This window comes from Scyliorhinus torazame, chromosome 6, assembly GCF_047496885.1.
Source record: "Scyliorhinus torazame isolate Kashiwa2021f chromosome 6, sScyTor2.1, whole genome shotgun sequence".
NCBI classification, from domain to species: Eukaryota; Metazoa; Chordata; class Chondrichthyes; order Carcharhiniformes; family Scyliorhinidae; genus Scyliorhinus; species Scyliorhinus torazame.
In genome coordinates this window covers 302,199,926-302,216,316 of record NC_092712.1, presented here as the reverse complement: position 1 = coordinate 302,216,316, position 16,391 = coordinate 302,199,926, and the positions used below count along the sequence as shown (strand labels likewise).

The 16,391-nt window shown below is 46.2% G+C and overlaps 1 protein-coding gene and 1 long non-coding RNA gene across 11 annotated transcripts in view; one reads left to right on the top strand and one right to left on the bottom strand.

Moving 5' to 3' along the window:
* Window positions 1-16,391, top strand: part of mylk4b (myosin light chain kinase family, member 4b) — a 237,836-nt gene that overhangs the window by 140,663 nt on the left and 80,782 nt on the right. For 4 of the 10 annotated variants that reach the window (XR_011947879.1, XM_072509925.1, XM_072509926.1 and 1 more), the window contains exon 1: window positions 8,193-9,256. The exons of 2 other annotated variants lie outside the window; for them this stretch is intronic. Coding sequence is in view for 6 of the 8 variants with exons in the window: in XM_072509925.1 (XP_072366026.1) it covers window positions 8,627-9,256 (630 nt within the window). In the remaining 2 variants the exon portion in view is untranslated. Of the gene's footprint in view, window positions 1-8,192; window positions 9,257-16,391 lie in introns of those variants that run through there. 4 more of the 10 variants (XR_011947880.1, XM_072509929.1, XM_072509923.1 and 1 more) reach the window with 2 other exon arrangements.
* The window catches only part of LOC140425530 (uncharacterized), a 139,828-nt gene that overhangs the window by 54,966 nt on the left and 68,471 nt on the right, over window positions 1-16,391 (bottom strand). Inside the window, exon 2 of the long non-coding RNA XR_011947882.1 lies at window positions 14,441-14,526. This is a non-coding gene — a long non-coding RNA (uncharacterized lncRNA). The remainder of the gene's footprint in view (window positions 1-14,440; window positions 14,527-16,391) is intronic.

Here is a 16,391-nt window from a genome sequence, read left to right as displayed (position 1 = left end):
TCAATGTTCCTTTGCCCTGATCCTCCTCACTCCCGTGAATAGTGTCACCGTCCTGGTCCTCATCAACGATCTCTGAGATGAGAAACATAACACCCTATCTGACCCTCGCACCCTACCATGTGTCACTTCCCCCTCTCACAGTCACCATCCCCTCCGATCAACAACATCCCCAGTTCGCTCCCTCAGGATATCAATGTCAACTCGACTGACCCCTCTCTGGGGCCTGCCCCCATCCCACCTCTCGTTCCTTCCTCTTCCTGTCTTCCTTCCCCACTCACTCCATCCACCATCCCCCTTGTTTTCATCCAGACTCCCCAACTGTTCTAATCTGGACCCCCCACCCCTCCCTCTCCTGTGCCCCTTTCCCTCTCCTCTGGACGCCCACCTTCAGGTCTTGCACCCAAGACCGCCCACATTCATCTTTTCCACACACCATAGCTGCGGCCAGCTGCAGTTTCAGGTAAGTGTGTGAAAAATCTTCCCTCGCTGGGTGCATGCCACACATGTTCAGTCAGGTTATGGAGTGGCGCAAATTCCTGATGGTGGGGGTGGAAGATGCGACAGGGGCGCAGGATCCTTGTCCATTGGGATTTTAATGAGCAGGCCTGAGATGCAAAGTGGGTTTGCGCCGAGCTTCAGCAGGAGACTTGACCCGCCGACATCAACCCGCCATGGATGTCAGGAGGGGACGATCCTGAACCTGGCTTCCTGATGTGGGGAAACTGATTTTTCACTCCCTGCCGTATCTTCCGCCCCCGCCCACCACGAATCCCGCTGATGGTAAGAGAGGAATATTCCGCCTGATGTGACCGCGGCCTCAGGACTAAATCCAGTTCAGGTACGTGTCCACTGCTGACTCCATTCCATTCCGCATGCGCCATGCTCAAAAGCAGGCCCCTGGCTCCTTACCATTCTTCTTGGCAGGTTGCCATTGCCTTCCACGCTGAGGGGCAGGAGGCAGATTCCAAGTCCCCCCCTGGCAGAACAGGAATCAAACTCGCACCACTGGCACTATTCTCAACCACATGGCCATCTAGCCAACTGAGTTACACAAACTGGGACGGAGCTCATTTCAAACCCAACATTTGTTTTGTTGCTGCAGTGCTAGCATAATGAGTGCAAAATGGCTTCTTCGCTGAACTGTAAAAGAAACAATTGTGCTTCAAAGCAGTTAATTGCATTTGAAACCTTTTGAGGTGTGTTTGGGAGACATGATAAGGTGCTACATAAATGTAAGTCTTTCATTCCCTGGCACTGAGTAAAATGTTATGGCTTACTAACCCTTCACTCGTATTCAGGTAAAGGTAAAGTCGCCATAGACCGTAAGCTGCTATCCAGGGCGGCACAGTAGCGCGGTGCTTAGCACTGTCACTTCACAGCTCCGGGGTCCCGGGTTTGATTCCCGGCTTGGGTCACTGGCTGTGCGGAGTCTGCACGTTCTCTTTGTGTCTGCGTGGGTTTCCCCCGGGTGCTCCGGTTTCCTCCCATGGTCCAAAGATGTGCAGGTTATGCGAACTGGCCATGCTAAATTGGCCTTAATGTCCAAAAAAAGAGAAGGTGGGGTTACTGGGTTATGGGGATAGGGTGGAGGTGTGGGCTTAGGTACGGTGCTCTTTCCAAGGGCCGGTGCAGACTCGATGGGCCGAATGGCCTTGTTTTGCACTGTAAATTCTATGATTCCTTTGTGATGAAGATTTAACCTGAGGGTCAACACACACCAGGCGAGGGGCGGGTTAAGAATAACCTTGTATTCAGCATCCTAATTCTATCGCCATTTTAACAGAGGTGAAGAGCAATAATATGCAATACGATTGTGCCACATGGAGCAAAATAGCAATATTCTAACACTTTACATTACACCCTGTTATTTTTCTGACTTGGTAGCTCTTGCCTCACATCCAGCCTCTGTACCTGTTGGTCTATTTGGTCCTAATTATCTCCAGATGATATCAGGGTGGTCTCCTTCCCCTTTTGGCAGTCGCATAATTTTCAAATGAGATCCATGCTTGTTCAAATTGAATTACATGACCTTTCTGTTTAAATGTTAATATCTGTAGGTTAATGATATCCAGAACTGAATGAAAGCACCGTCCCCTGCTTTGCAAATTCCAGGCAATAACCAAAAACCTCGCGAAGAAGATTTCAATTTCCAATTGCACGTTGATTTAAAACATCAACCAGTTTATACACCTTAACAACAAGATAGAAGACTCGTCAACACATCCGACACATCCAGGAAAAAGCAATGGGTATTTAAACATTCCCCAAGCAGGTGGAAAAGTACAGCCATCTGATCCTGACATTAAATCGTTGCGTGGAAAGTCTCAATTTTGTACGGAACATCTGGGGAAAGAAATGAACCCTAACCTTTTGCTGTATAAGTTTCACTTATTCTTTGGGAAGTTAGTATAGTTATTAAAACAAATCGACTTTAAATTATGTTCAGATTCGCTGGTAACCAAGAATGTTTGCAACTGAATTTTTGAATTATTTTAAAACATGCGTAGCTGGTAGTTATCAAAGGTTGGGCCCTAACTCCTTAGTTTGATTCTCAGGCTTGGTTTGGACTCTTACGGGCAAGGTTTTCCAAAGGTTGTTTCGACAAAGCTGGCACGGGTCTCCCAGCAGCACTTTAGCATGATCACAGCCTGGTTTCTCAGGACAATGAAGACACAACTGCATTGGAACTGTCAGAGAGCTAGCAGAGAATGGTCAAAGACCTCTTCAAGGCCATTGGACCATAAAGATTGACCCAAGATGTTCTCTGAGGGCCCCTGCCAAGGCCAAGATCTTCAGGAGTTACGACGGAGCAGAAGGTTGAAGGGGGAAAAGGCAATTGCAAGGCCCTCTCCCTCCATTTGGTATATTTGGCACCATCTCGTTCTTGGCCCAGCCTTCGTGATGTGGTTCACATGGTGTTCCTGGGAATGGCAGGAACAAGGGTGAAAGGCAGGAAATAGTCTTTGAGCACAGACCCTGCCCACCCTGCTCGCGGCAAGAGCGGTCAGCAGCATTTCTGGCAGTGATAGCAGAGGGAAATAAGGTCATGGTGGAGATGACACACTTCTCTAAGTCAGCTCCTTCTCCATCGCTACTCAAGTCAGTTCTGAATGGGAAGGAGCAGATTTTCTTCACTTTACATTAGAACATGGGGCAGCTAACTGAAGTGGTCAAAATATTGCTTATTCAGTATCTAATCTTAAAGATTGCCAACAGGTCAACAAGTCATCTTTGGATTTCTTCTGTGTATCTGAACATTACAATCCTTGCAAATGTCGACAATATCCATGTTTATGATCCAGCAAATATAGAATGTAAAAGTGCACAGAATGAGAATAAACCATTTGATCTATTATACCTGTTCTTTCAATATATCATTTAAAATCGACTCTACCTTGAACTTTAACCCATTTATTTAGTTTTCCAACTCAGAACCATGTCTCCTTGGTTCATTCCCATGTAATTACCTCCATATGATTTATGCGGCAAATGCCTCATTAGTAAAACTGAATTAATGATTGTTTTTTTTAAAAGCTGGGGGATCCCTTCATGTACCACCTGTGAAGTCAATTTTCTTACAGGGGAAAGATTTATTGCTGATTGACTTTTATACGAGTTGATAGTGGTGTTCTCATTCACTCTGGAATTTCAAGTTGGCGTGGCAACATGCACATTGCCGTCTGGAGGTATGGATAGTGATGGCAGAAGCTCCGACCTTCTTCCCATCACATGGCTGACCAGGAATTCCCACTCTACTATTTATTCTTCACACCATAGCCCTCTCCAAGCACAATAGAGACACCATTTGAACTGAACCAATCCCCGTACATCCAAACACCTTTGTCCAGCATGAATCTAACTAGAGAGTTCACCTTTACAGGCACAGAAAAGTTGAATTAAACCCACTTAAAACTATACCTTATTTCTAACGTTTACCAATGCAACTTCATATCCCTTGAAACTACCTTTGTTTTCCTAACAACAAAGATCGGAGCTAAAGCGCCCCAATCGGCATTAAAACAAACCTGTCCCCCTCCCCATCCCAGGCACAGGGAAACTGCCATGGGGGCAGTGCAAGGGGGCAGTGCTAGGGTTCCGGAGGCAGTGCCTGGCATGCCCCTCAACACAGGCTCAAAATCGTCCCTGTAATTCTAAACCATGTATCTGGGAGAGATGCCTACTACCACACTTGCAATGGTGTGCTCAGAGGTGCTACACTTACATGGCTACAAGTCCATAAGGCCAAAAATTACAATTGCCTCGAATGACCAGTTAAAGTTACCGACCCCTAAATTGGCTAAGCATAAAAGGATGGGATTCTCCATCTGGTAACGGTACGGGGATTCTCAGTTCCCGCTGTGGTGAATGGGAGATTTGGCTGATTCTCCGACCTCGCTAGCAGTGGTCACGGGCCGGATTCGCAACGGAGAATCCCGGGCAAAGCAACCAAAAGCCTCAGGAATACCAAAGGAATCATTACCCAATGCAAAGCCAAGCATTCAAATGTGTCACTGTTATAGAGTCAGAGAGGTTTACAGCATGGAACCAGGCCCTTCGGCCCAACTTGTCCATGCCACCCAGTGTTTACCACTAAGCTCGTCCCAATTGCCCACATTTGGCCCATAACCCTCTATACCCAGCTTTACCACATAACTGTCTAAATGCTTTTTAAAAGAAAAAATTGTACCACCTTTACTACTGCCTCTGGCAGCTCATTCCAGACACTCACCACTCTGTGTGAAAATATTGCCCCTCTGGACCCTTTTGTATCTCTCCCCTCTCACCTTTAAACTTTGGGAAAGTATGTTGACTATCTACCTCATCTATGCCCCTCATTATTTTATAGACCTCTATAAGATCACCCCTAAGCCCCCTGCGCTCCAGGGAAAAAAGCCCCAGTCTATCTAGCCTCTGCTTATAACTGAAACAATCAAGTCCCGGAAGCATCCTAGTTCACCTTTTCTGCACTCTTTTTAGTTTAATAATATCCTTTCTATAATAGGATGACCAGAATTGTACACAGTATTCCAAGTGTGGCCTTATTAATGTCTTGTACAACTTCAGCAAGACAGCGCAACTCCTGTATTCAGTGTTCTGACCAATGAAACCAAGCATGCCGAATGCCTTCTTCACCACCCTGTCCACCTGTGACTCCATTTTCAAGGAGCTATGGACCTGTACCCCTAGATCTCTTTGTTCTGTAACTCTCCCCAACTCCCTCCCATTAATTGAGTAGGCCCTGCACTGATTCGATCTACCAAAATGCATCGCCTCACATTTGTCTAAATTAAACTCCATCTGCCATTCACCGACCCACTGGCCCAATTGATCAACATCCCGTTGTAATTCTAGATAATATTCTTCACTTTCCACTATGCTACCAATCTTGGTGTCATCTGCAAACTTACTAACAATGCCTCCTAAATTCCCATCCAAATCATTAATATAAATAACAAATAACAGTGGACCCAGCACCGATCCCTGAGGCACACCGCTGGTCACAAGCCTCCAGTTTGAAAAACAACCCTTCACAACCACCCTTTGTCTTCTGTCATCAAGCCAATTTTGCATCCAATTGGCTACCTCACCCTGGATCTTATGAGATTTAACCTTCTGGAACACCTACCATGCGGCACCTTGTCAAAGACCTTGCTAAAGTCCATGCTAAAGACATCAACTGCACTGCCCTCATCTCGCTTCTTGGTTACCCCTTGAAAAAACGGAATCAAATTAGTGAGACATGATTTTCCACTCCCAAAGCCTTGCTGACTTTCCCTAATCAGTCCTTGCCTCTCTAAATGCCTGTAGATCCTGTCTCCCAGAATACCTTCTAAAACCTACCCCCGACAGCCGTTATGCTCACCGGCCTGTAGTTCCCAGGCATTTCCCTGCGGCCCTTCTTAAACAAAGGCACTACATCTGCTACCCTTCAACCTTTAGGCACCTCACCTGTGGCTGTCGATGATTTAAATATCTCTGCTAGGGAACCCGCAGCAATTTCCTCCCTCGCCTCCCACAACGTCCTGGGATACATTTCATCAGGCCCTGGGGTTTATCTACCTTGATGCTCTTTAAGACTTCCAGAACCTCCTTCTCTGCAATATGTACACTCCTCAAGACGTCACTATTTATTTCCCCAAGTTCCCTAACATCCAAGCCTTTCTCAACAGTAAATACCGATGAGAAATATTCATTTAGGATCGTCCCCATCTCTTGTGGATCCGCACATAGATGACCTTTTGGATCCTTAAAAGACCCTACTCTCTCCCTCGTTACTCTTTTGCCCTTATATGTATTTGTAGAAGCTCTTTGGATTCTCCCAACGGTTTGCATTGATATAGCGCCGTTAAAGTAGTGAACTGTGAGTTATGTGGAGCCACATTTTTTTTTCAGTATGTACAGTTGCAGACGGCCAATAGAAATTCCGGACCTGCAGTGTCCTCTGCATTCGGCACACCCATAATCTGGATGAAAAACAAATTACGTAGTTTAATAGCTTGTGGGAATTGTAGGTGCAGAACATGGAGAACGATATAAGGCTCCATTTTTCACATCGGACCATTGATGTCTGAACTAATCTCTGCCCCTTAAACTGCCCACTGTCCAGATATCAAAATCGAGTGACCTCCAGCTGAGCTTGTTCTGGGGTGGAGGGGGTGCTTTCCCAACATTGCGATCAGACGTTCAGGACAAGCAGGAAATGGAGCATTTGTTTGACCTTTCCACTTTAATTTTTCAATGCTTTCTTGACCCTCAGTGAGCCCCACTCTGTATTTACAATTTCTTTTGATACATTTTTCAGACCGAAATATAAATCGCATTAAAAATGGTCATTGCTGGTTGCTGACTCTACAACCTGCTCTAAATGGATGATGGTCAAATGGATTGTTAAATGAGTTGAAGCTTAAATTTTCTTGGATCCTGATCTTTCCCCTAATTTCCAATTTAAGCCTATTTAGCCTTTGGGCGTAACTTAAATAAACTTGGAGGACACTTGGCGGTAACGTAACATGATGAAAAAGGAAGTCCAACTGGCCCAGATGGACATAGTTGGATATTGGAACGAGTTGCGATCCAGGAAGGCTGGATCCAGTTGAGACCAGTTGTGCCGACTTCGGTTGTCCCCAGCTGGCCAAGCGCCAGCTACACTGGTTCCAGTTGAATCAGCTTGCCAGGCTGCCACCCGCCCCATTATGATCAACAAAAGTGCAGGGTACAACAGCTCCTTGGTGCATTCACCATGGCAATGTCTCAACCAATCAGAGCCAACTTGCCACTAATCAAAATAAGAGAATCAGCTTAATTAGGCTGGCAGGATGAAAGAGCATCCATGTGAATTCACGAGGGATTTCAGAAAGTGTACCAGTAGGAATGGAGAGAGTTATCCGGTCATTTATTTAATTGATATTTGTGGGATCTTGCTGTGCACCGATTAGGTGTCACGTTTCCCCATATTACAACGGTAACTACACTTCAGACAAACCTTAGGATGTCCCGAATTGCTGCATGGTCAAATGGTTTTGTGATGTCAGTTGGGGATAAGTACTGGCCAGGACGTCAGTCGAGATATCCTGCTCTTCTTTGAAAAATGCTTTGGGATCGCTTACATCCACCTGAGAGAACAGGTTTGATATCTGACCCGAGGGATGCCACATCTGACAGCGCTGCACTCCCTCGGTACCGCACTGATGTGTCAGGCAGGTTCACACGTTAAAGTGTGGAGAATGAGAGTTGGAACCCAATTTCTAACCATCGTAAGAGTCTGCCTTCACTAGACACACGTTCCTGTCAAATGTGTGAAAATAAATCTCGCATTTTGTCATTTTCCAAGAAGGAAAAGAGGTATTTGGAATTTTAAAACTGAGCACTTTCTGATTTTATTTGCGTCTGATATTCAAGGCCAATCACAATTGTGGTGAAAGTTGATCAAATAAAAAAAAAAGAAAAATCATATTGTGCATCAGACTGTCATCGTTCTTCGCAAAAGTGCTGTGGAAATGACTTTGCATTTCCAAACATCTCAAATGTCAAGCAAGATGTGTGTTGCCAAATGCCACAAGTGTCCAAATAGCCTTATTTATTTCAGTGCTAACGTCACAGGATAAAATACATTTGGAATGAGGGGGCGGGGGGGAGAGAGCTGGGGGTTGGGGAGGGCGGGGGGGAATTTCAATGTCAGTTTGCTAAATGTAGCCATTGTGCGTCTTCAGAATACATAAATGAACAAAGGCAGGCAAGTGAGCAGAAAGGATTATCAGTGGTCACTAAGGTTACAGCCAAAACTATATTTGTCTGGGACGCCTGTTGGAATCATCTGCAAGAATTTGAATGACAAGAGTTTTGCTGTGTGGTTTCAAACAGCTCAAAGTCCCTGATGCATTCATCAAGCCTGATATCCAATGCTCTGACAAATATTTTGCAGGCTGTGCTCGAAGAACCTTGCGGAGTACCTTCCTGAAGCAGAAAAACACAACAGCGAGATTTTTTGTGTCTTTTTGAAGGGACGCTCAGCTGTAATCGAGTGATTCATTCTTTTGACCTTATTCTGAGGTGAGCCACTCTGACTGTGCTACTCCTCTCGGCCCTACAGGGTTTTGTTTTCCTTATATCTGTATTGAGGACCACAATGAATACGCCGCCCAGGAAGAACTCTAGTACTCTGGTCCATTCTCTCGCCAAAGTTTTCGACTCGAATGCCATCCAAAGCCAAGGGCCTCCGGCAATCACGGGACCCTCCAGGAGACTTTCCGATGGCAACCGGCGCACCTCCGGGGATGCTTTCAATGTGATGGACGTGAAGCTGGAGTCTTTAAGCCAAACTGTCGATAAACTATTGGGCATTCAGGAAAAGGTCATTCAGAAACTGGACGGCATAACGCAAGACGTTGACAAGATTGGCCTAAGGGTGGAAATGCTAACGGCCGAGGAAGTGGAAACGAGAAAGACCGGCAGCCCTAAAGAAGATGAAAATCAAAATGCGAGTGTCCCTGTCGACATTTCTGACATGTTGTCCATGCTGAATCGGAGTTCAAAGGAGCAGACAAAGAAGATCGATAGGATTGAAAACGTGCTCCTGGGAGTACAGCAAGTCATAAACTATTTAGGGGAGACTTTTAAAAATTCCAAAATTGCTGAGTTTATTCTCAAAGGACAATTCACATCAAGACAGCAAGGGACAACGGGCAGCGATCAGCAGCGGACTTGTAAAAAGAGAATTACCTCCGAAAAATTGGTATTGAGAAGGAAAAAGGAGAAGGTAAAGACATTAACACACTTACCAATTCTTTAATAATGTTAATCTCATCGTGTAAGGAGACAGAAAATTGTTTTGTATGAACTGCAAAAATGTCACATTTATTGTACAGTTACAGAAGCCTCTGTCTTTGCAATTTTCAGCACTGCTGCCTTGTGTTTTCTTAACATTCTAGTTTACTGGGGATTATCTTAGTGAAAGGGTGAAAACAGGTGCGAAAATAGTGCTGTGCCGATTAACCATGCCAGTTTGAAAGTCTAGATTTAGCTCGCAGTTTGGTGCTACTTGCCAGTTACCATAATTCTAACACGCCCTGAGTCACAAAAACACAACTGCACGTTTAGCACTCAAAGGCTGATTAGAAGCAATTTTTGCAGATTAGTTTATGGGAGCTGAAGGCATGGAGGATGCTGGCCGAAGTACGACAGCGGTGTTCAGGATGGCTCAGGGTCTGAAGGAGAGGGAACATAGGTTCTTGAATGTGGTACTGGAGATGGTGAGGGAGGTCCAAACGAAGAGGGATGTCCTGGTTTAGGAGCAGGGGAGGGCTGGGGGGCGTGAAGGGGTCCATGTTTTCTCCTATTCCTTCCATTCCTCTCTCCTGCATTAACTGGTGCTGTTCTGCCTTGCTTCATGTCCTTTTCCCATTCCTGTTATAGACCAAGAGGGCCTCCAGAAAGATACCAAAAATGAAACAGTGGTTAGCACAACTGCCTCACAGCGCCAGGGGCCCAGGTTCAATTCTGACCTCAGGTGACTGTGTGGAGTTTGCACGTTCTCCCTGTGTCTGCGTGGGTTTCCTCCGGGTGCTCCGATTTCCTCTCACAGTCCAAAGATGTGTAGGTTAGGGGGATTGGCCATGATCAATTGTTCCTTTGTGTCCAAAGGTTAGGCGGGGATAGGGCTGCCGAGTGGGGCTAGGCTAGGGTGCTCTTTTGGAGGGTCTGTACAGACACGATGCGCCGAATGGCCTCCTTCTGTACTGTAGAGAGTCTATGAAACAATTGTTCTATGAAGCACCCTGGTTGACTGCTATGAGGTGGCCAATCAATGGAATAGCACAGCACTTTCACTTTTTTGGCAAAATCCCCAGAGAAATTGAAGTATAAATTTTGCTCAAATGTTGATGGATTCTTTCACAAACCGTACCAAAGTGTCTTCTCAAACCCCAAGCAGCAAGTGAACAATAAAAGGGGGTATACTTCTGCACGAATACTCAATAATATTTTGTTTGCTCCCAATCAACTAACAGCTGGTTGGTGAAGTCACTAGATCAAGCACGATCCACCAAAATACAGTTCAGATTGGTTAACGAGTGCTGGGAGGCAATTGGCCCCTTAACGATCGTCCAGTTGGCTGTTCCTGCACTTCAATTCCTGATCAAAATGGCGTCCTGCACTAAAATGTGATCTAACCCAACATTTCAGCTCAAGACCCCCATTCTGGCCAATTCAGAGGTCTTTTAACACTTAGAAATACCAGCAATAATATCCTCGCTCTCTTTTGCCAGTGAGCTCATTTAATACTTGAAAATAATGTACCCAGGCTCCAGCTGGATGAAACCGAATAACAGACTAGAAGGTCCAAGGTTCTAGCCTCACTTTACCCAGACGTAGCCAAGCTCGGCTGGGGTGGAAATAAAGGATTTACTCTTGGATCTCACTGATTCTGTGCGGGGCGAGGCCAGGTGCCAACTCCTGAGTCATAGAATCATAGAAATTACAGTGCAGAAGGAGGCCATTCGGCCCATCGAGTCTGCACCGCCCCTTAAAAACAGCACCCTACTTAAGCCCCACGCCTCTACCCTATTCCCGTTATCCCCATAATCCAGGAAATACACCTAACCTTTTTAGACACTAAGGGCAATTCAGCATGGCCAATCCACCTAACCTGCACATCTTTGGACTGTGGGAGGAAACCAGAGCACTCGGAGGAAACCCACGCAGACACGGGGAGAATGTGCAGACTCCGCACAGACAGTGACCCAAGCCGGGAATCGAACCTGGGACCCTGGAGCTGCGAAGCATCTGTGCTAACCACTGTGCTACCATGCTGCCCACAATGTTACTGGAAGATGTTTGTGAATGGCAGATGAGGATGATATTGGACTCAACTGTGATGTTCTCTGCAGTCAAATAATTTACCACTGCGGGTCATCTGGAAATGTCCATTAGGGAGTGACATTCATTGATAACTGGTGGCCAAGGATCTGTAATGCAGCTGGGAATGAAGGAGGGAAGACACCGGGCAAAGAGACACCGGGTAATGTCACTGGACTAAAATCTGGAGTTGAAAACTAATCGCAGTAGTGTGACCATGAATTATCACCGATTGTTGTAAAAACCCATCTGTTCACTAATGTCCAGTATGGTAGGAAATCTGCCGTCCTTACCTGGTCTGGCCTACAGGTCACTCCAGGCCCACAGCAGTGCGGTTGACCCTTGAATGGTCCAGCAAGCTACATTGCTAGACCATGCAGTTTGCTCGTGGTGCCACAGCCCCAAAATACATTTAAAAAACATCATTAAATGGGCGGCTGAGTGTTTCACACACACTGGGCAGCAGATATCATCCAGAATCTCAACTCAAAAAAGGGGGGTGAAGACATTGAATGAATTTCAGAATAAGAAGGAGCAAATTTAAACCAGATTTGAAGAAAAACTACTCCCAAAGGGTTGTGAATCTGTGGAATTCGCTCCCCAGAGTGTGGTGCATGCTGGGACAGTGAGTAAATTTAAGGAGGAGTTTGACAGATTTTTAATCGGTAATGGGTTGAAGGGTTATGGAGAATGGGCAGGGCGGTGGAGTTGAGGCCAGGATGCGATCAGCCATGATCACATTGAGGGTGTGAGGCTCGGGATTGCCTCGTCCCGCTCATAGGTCTTGTGTTCTAGGGAGGAGATGCAGACTCCATGGGCCGAATGGCCTAATTCTGCTCCAATATCTTATGAACTTATGAAATGTCAATTAGTTAAGCTCACTTTGTTAAACAGAACATTTAGACCGTACGGGGACAAATTGTCTTTAAGTGGGCAAGTACACTATCGTTTCCACATCAGCCAAAGGCAGTTTCTGGTACAAACTACGATTAATTTGTGGTACACCTCAAGATTCCCATCTCAGGCACTTCAAAACAGGCAGTGTATGAGCTCTCCGTTTGTGCAAGTAGGACTAGGTGTGTTGATGTTGCACAGAGCTGGCCACATGATGGGCCAAATGGCGTTCATCTGTGCTTTAACCATGTGATTATTCTGGGCAACTTCCCATTCCCGTTGAGTTAGTACTGGGTGCAGTATAACTCCAATCTGACACAAAGACACATTGTAAAAGCTGCAGATTGTCCACTGGACCACTAAATACTGAAGTACAAACGTTATTAAGCTTTTAGAAGAAGCAAACAAAGAATTGGGGTAAATTTCTGTTTGGATAGAATCGAAAAACAGAATTTAAGTTCAACTTGCGGACAACATTGATTGGACCAAATTGCTAACAATTCTGACCACTTTATTATAAAATTGACATGAAGACACGAGGGAAGGAGCAAAACATTATGAGAATGATCAGAAAAGATTTAATAGGCTGTGAATTTTTCTCTCGAAAAGGGAATTCTGAAAGGCAACTTGATAGAAATCTTTCCGATTATGAAAAGGTTTGCTGACAATGGTGAGAAGATGTTTTCACTTTTGGGGGGGACCAGGGGTGGGATTCTCTGTTTGTCTGATGCTGAAATCGCGGCATCAGAATAGGTTCCGCTGCGAGAATCGTGGCGGGCGCTGATTTAATACCAAATTGCCAGTCTCTGTCACCTCAACAGCAGCATCAATGTAGTCCGGAATGCACAGGCGGTAGACGCTGTTTGCATATCATTAGCGGGCCTGACCCGGTAACCCCCAGGGACTCCGCGATACTCCGCCTCCAATGGGCCGAGTTCCTGGCAGCGTGGTTCACTTGTGCTTTTAAAACTTGTGAAACCGGTGTCGTGGCTGCTGATGGAGAGAGAGGAGGTACAGAAAGTATCCAACATCGCCATAGTTTGCTGATGGGTGTGCCGCTGGTCAAGGGGCTTCTGCCAGAGCCGGGGGGGGGGGGGGGGGGGGGTGCATAGTGGGGGGTGGCCAGGAGGTGGGCTGTGGGATCAGGGTGGACGGACACAGAGCACCATTGCCGCAGCCGGGAAGGCAGCCATGCAGCTGCGCACGCCACTGACAGTCCACTGTGAACTTGTGGCCATGGGTCATATAGGTTTTCCACCAGGGCACTGCCTACCAGTGGTATCTTGTTGCCTGGGATGAGTGTGTGTGGGGAGTGTAATGTGTATATGCGGCTGCAGCTTATCAGCCTCCTGAGTATCATTCACGGACCCGCGAATCCTGCACCATTTTTCATTGGAATCGCCCATGTTCCACGTGGGACCGGTGCTAGCCCCTCCATGGTCACTGAATCAGTCCAGGTTCGCCGCCAGTTTTGCTGTCGTGAAAGTCCACGAGTCCTGTCCCGGCATCAACACTTAGTCTCAGGAACAGAGAATCCCGCCCTCTGTTTTTTGAGCCAATCACCATTTGATTTGTTAATTTGAAACAATGCTCCATAAATTGGTGCCACACCTCGGTCACCAATTTTGTTTTCACTTGTTTAATTCCATTATTGCCATTCGCGTATAATATGTACATACATCTATGTATAGAAATGGACACTGAAACAATTTAATGGACTAATTTTTGGAAATTCATCTCTCAAAGATGTGCTGGATTTGTTATTCATGGTCTCATTCTGTTTTTGCATTACAGACCTGTATTTTGAGCCTTACATTATTTTCTGCAGTAGTTCATCCCTAGTTATTTATTTGTATTGGAGAGTGCTTTTTCCACTGCTTCTCCTGTACGAGTTTAGCTGTCAGCTGCATACTTCGCTTGCGGCAAGCCAAGTACAGTAGTTATCATGGGAATTCTTTGAACTATTTTTGCCTTCAGATCAAAAGACAAGGCAGAAAGTCTGTTGGGGGCCTGGGAACAAGGCCTGGGTTATTAGATCATACAGAGGAATGGGAAGATGTATGGGAGGAGCTGCCAGACCATGACCTCTAATAGAACACAACTCAAGGTTAATCACCAAAACCTACCACACCCCACAGATGCTACACAAACTCCACCAAAGAATGCCCACCGAGGGAAATTCTGGTAACGTCACCTTCATTTTCGATCCCGTTTTGCATTCTGCTATTCAGGCAGCAATCCATGGAAGGTGCAGACAAAAGATTCTCCATTCGAGTATTGCTGAAAAAAAAGAGACAGGTCGTCGGATCTTTTCACCTTGCACTCAACAGGACAGAATCGCAAGGACGCCAAATTGTAAAGGGAACACCAATTTCTGCAGCTTCTGAATTCCTACAGTTCTGTAACCCAGTGGCTCCCCACCACTTTCCCACAGAGATTGTCAAAAGCACCAGCCAATCCGATCACCTGGAAGACAAAGGAGATGGGCCCATGCCGATCAGACTCGAAAGGTGGAAGTGGAAGCTACCCTAACTATTTTCTAAATCCACCACTGTTGCAAACTCTTTTTTGTGTGCAGACTTTTCCCGTCTTAAGGCCCACATGTAGGGCTGTTCTTGAGCTGCCAGCTTTTTGGAGATCAATCAGCTTTTATGAATTTGGTCAACTTTTCTTCAATAATTCACAAATATGCTACAAACTCCATTCTATGCAGGCAGGACCCTGGATAACCTCATGATTCCTATCAAAGCATCGCAAAAACACATGGTTCTAGTGTTTTGCAAAGCCATCCCAACAAGCCCAGTGTGCATTGAGTTATCCATTGACTCCACTTCCCTTAAGAAGAATGAAAAATACCTGTAGAAAAAAAAGTATGAGCTTTCAGTAAGGTTCTGACCAACATGATAGCAACCTTTGTGTTATTGAACAAGACTTTTATTTCTGGATTGGAACATATAAAATCATAGAATAACGGAGCACAGGTGTGCATCACTCAGCCTATTGTGTGTGCCACATCTTTGAAAGAGCTGTTCCTTTAGTCCCACTTCCCAGCTCTGTCCCCATAGCCCTTTTCAAGGCTATCCGTGAATCTGCTTCCACTACTCTCTCAGGTGTCATATCATGTTCCAAACATGACAAGTTGCTGCATTAAACATATTCTCCATACCTTGCCTCTTTGAAAGCTTCAAGGCTGCCAATTAACGATTGAACTGCGAGGAGTATAGTTTTGAGAGCTCCGATGGAATAAAACTGAGAATGATTTCTCCACTGTTATTGGCCCGTAACGTCCTGGTTCCCCAGGGTTGGATTTGGGGAGCTCCCCCAAAGATACGCTGTGGAATCCCCCTTGTAAGTGCCTGGGTAAGGGTTTATGTGGCAATTGTCCAGAAGGGCTAGCCTCCCCAGGACAATTGCGCTGCGCTGGAAACCACCTGACAGCGCAATTAAATCACTAACTTCAGATGGTTCTGCCAATTTTGTACCAATAGTTACCCTGAAAGAGTTAGAAGAAATAAAACCACCTCTAACTCCAGAGTAACTATTTTAAACATCAAGCCCGAGCCCTGCACAAGACGTACACCACACTCTGGGCTACCCACCCTCCGCGTAATTAACCCCCAAGATATTCCTAACCTCTCCCCCCCACAACATGAGATTCACTCCAGCAGCACAGGGATCTTCTAAACCATCACACGACCCCCCCCCCCCCCCCCCGCACAACTCACAGGCCAGTTCCCCACCCACCCCGACTCATCTTGACCCAATAATAATAATCTTTATTGTTACAAGTAGCCTTAAATTAACACTGCAATGAAGTTACTGTGAAAATCCCCTAGTTGCCACATTCCGGCGCCTGTTCGGGTACACTGAGGGAAAATTCAGTCGGCGAGATTCTCTGATCCTGAGGCCAAGTGTTGACGCCGTCGTAAACACCGTCGCGTTTCTCGGCGCCGTCAACATGCCCTCAGGAGCAGCGATTCTGACCCCTACAGGGGGCCAGCACGGCACTGGAAAGACCCATGCTGCTCCAGCTGCCGATCCCGGCATCAGATGGGCGCCGCGGGTCTGCGCATGCGCAGTGGGACCGGCATGATCGCGTGCATGCGCGGTGGCTCCCTTCTCCGCGCCGGCCCCGACGCAGCACG